The 1,998-nt window shown below is 36.1% G+C and overlaps 1 protein-coding gene across 1 annotated transcript; it reads left to right on the top strand.

The window, feature by feature from the left end:
• The first annotated feature begins 8 nt into the window (after window positions 1-8).
• Window positions 9-1,260, top strand: LOC117111414. The gene is made up of 3 exons (XM_033254324.1): window positions 9-269; window positions 413-647; window positions 1,153-1,260. The coding sequence occupies exons 1-3, from the start codon at window positions 160-162 to the stop codon at window positions 1,243-1,245; spliced, it is 438 nt and encodes a 145-aa protein (XP_033110215.1). The 5' UTR covers window positions 9-159; the 3' UTR covers window positions 1,246-1,260.
• The last annotated feature ends 738 nt before the right edge of the window (window positions 1,261-1,998 follow it).

Genomic DNA, 1,998 nt, shown 5'->3' with positions numbered 1-1,998 from the left:
TTAATAGATTTTACCCAGCTAGAAACACTTGAACTTCAACTAAAAAAGATCACTGAACACCTCGATCTCCAGAAAGCTTTCACGCTCCTTGATGGTACTCACCAGATAGCCTCTGAGCTTGGTCTGCCATTATCTCTGAAGGTCACCTCCGCAGGAGTTATGACTGTCAATTATTTTGGACGTATCTATGCTCATCCGCCCCTGTATGAAATGCTGCGTAAAAAATTGCCGCCAAATGGATTGTTAGTAGAGGGAGCCCTAACGCCAAGGTAAATATAAATTCGTCTAGATCATTGTATACTTTATATTACGACAAAGATTTTACATTTTTTTTCTATTATTCATTATACGTTAACCCTATTAGTTAGTTGACTTACTCTAACGCTAAAAATTGTTTTATTTATGATTGTAGACTGGCTGTTAAGATGACCGGCAAAATAGGAGTTGATGCCGTTATATTAAAAACAGGAGTTGCAATCGACGCAAATGTGAACATCAATGCACCAATTAACGGACAACTGAAGGTCGACATTTCAAACAGAATCTACCATGCTAAGATTAATACGCCCTCACAAGATAGAAAACTTGTCGTTCTTCAAACTAAACCCTACACATTCAGATCGGAAGGAGACGTGAACATATCCAGTGTAAGGTTACATATTACTTGCTTCATAAAGTTGCATTAAAGAACATAAATAGCAGAAAATGAGTTCTTCGCGTAGTTTGCATTACATTTGATGGAACGCCCGCCCTTTCTAAAATGGAGAAATATTATTTTATAGATATTATAGATGGAGGAAAATTGCTCTCATGGACGCCCTAATGGGGCGTTCCACTATATCACGAACGGCTCTATCTTTTGCTATTTATTATCTTTGGTTGCACTTACGCCGAATCCGAATTTTCGGATCGGAAATCCTACCGAACCGATCAGAATATCGAAACAGTGTTTAAGTATAAGAACGCTGGCGTTCAGCGCATCGGAAACGCGTTCAGAATTTCTGTTCAGATTTGGTGTGAATGCAGCTATAGGAATTAAAATAATAGCCGTAATAGTCTAGATATAACAATTAAACAGCAAAGAAAACAACACATTGTATCTAATCGAAACAGAAACTAAATTGCTTTATCTAATAATTCTCTTCCTTACAGATTGGAAATGTTGGAAACGAAGTTAAGAAATCTATTAAAGGCCAACTTATCAAGAGAAAACCACTTATTGTACGTAATCGATTTGACATTTGATACCTATCGTTATGCCCTTTCCAAAAATCAAATTTAATTTGACAAAAAAATGTTGTATACCAAAATATAGTCATGATATGCCTATATGCGGTCATGATGTGATGTCTTCCTGACCATATTTGCCATGTCATATGTTTTTGACAAATAAAATTTATAGTCCAAGTAGGGATTTAATACATCAAGATTACATATTTGTTTAGTAGTATACTGGATTTTTTTCTAAGCACAATAATCATTTAATTACATTATATTTTATATAAATCTAAAAGTTTTATTAGCATAGTCATTAGTATCAACGTCATCGTTGCCGTCGCCATTGTCACCGTCATAATTGTCGCAACATACTTATATGGGAGCAACACTGCCTCGATGGGATAATTGGTATACGGATTCTGCTCGAAATTTTTCTGGGAATTAATTTCGATTTTCACCGAGGCGTATAGAGAACTTTGATGTTTCTCTGTTGAATTTATATTATTAAAAAAATAATAAAATAAAAAAATATGATACAACTTTTCTCTGTCGACGCAATGTTGCTCCTTTTGCAGTGCACGGTAGTGGAGCCCTGGGCTTATCCTGGGGTGGAAGGTGCTGATGCTCAACATACTGCCTTTGAGTATCTGCGCATACTTATATAGGGAGCAACACTGCCTCAATTGGATAATTGGTATTTGAATGTTTCTTATCATCGCCATTGTCACCGTCATAATTGTCACAACATACTTATATGGGAGCAACACTGCCTCGATGGGA

The sequence above is a fragment of the Anneissia japonica genome, unplaced genomic scaffold, assembly GCF_011630105.1.
Source record: "Anneissia japonica isolate Jap-2015-1 unplaced genomic scaffold, ASM1163010v1 scaffold10907_len1998_cov210, whole genome shotgun sequence".
NCBI classification, from domain to species: Eukaryota; Metazoa; Echinodermata; class Crinoidea; order Comatulida; family Comatulidae; genus Anneissia; species Anneissia japonica.
The sequence above is the reverse complement of the archived record's forward strand: the minus strand, read 5'-3'. Positions and strand labels throughout refer to the sequence as shown.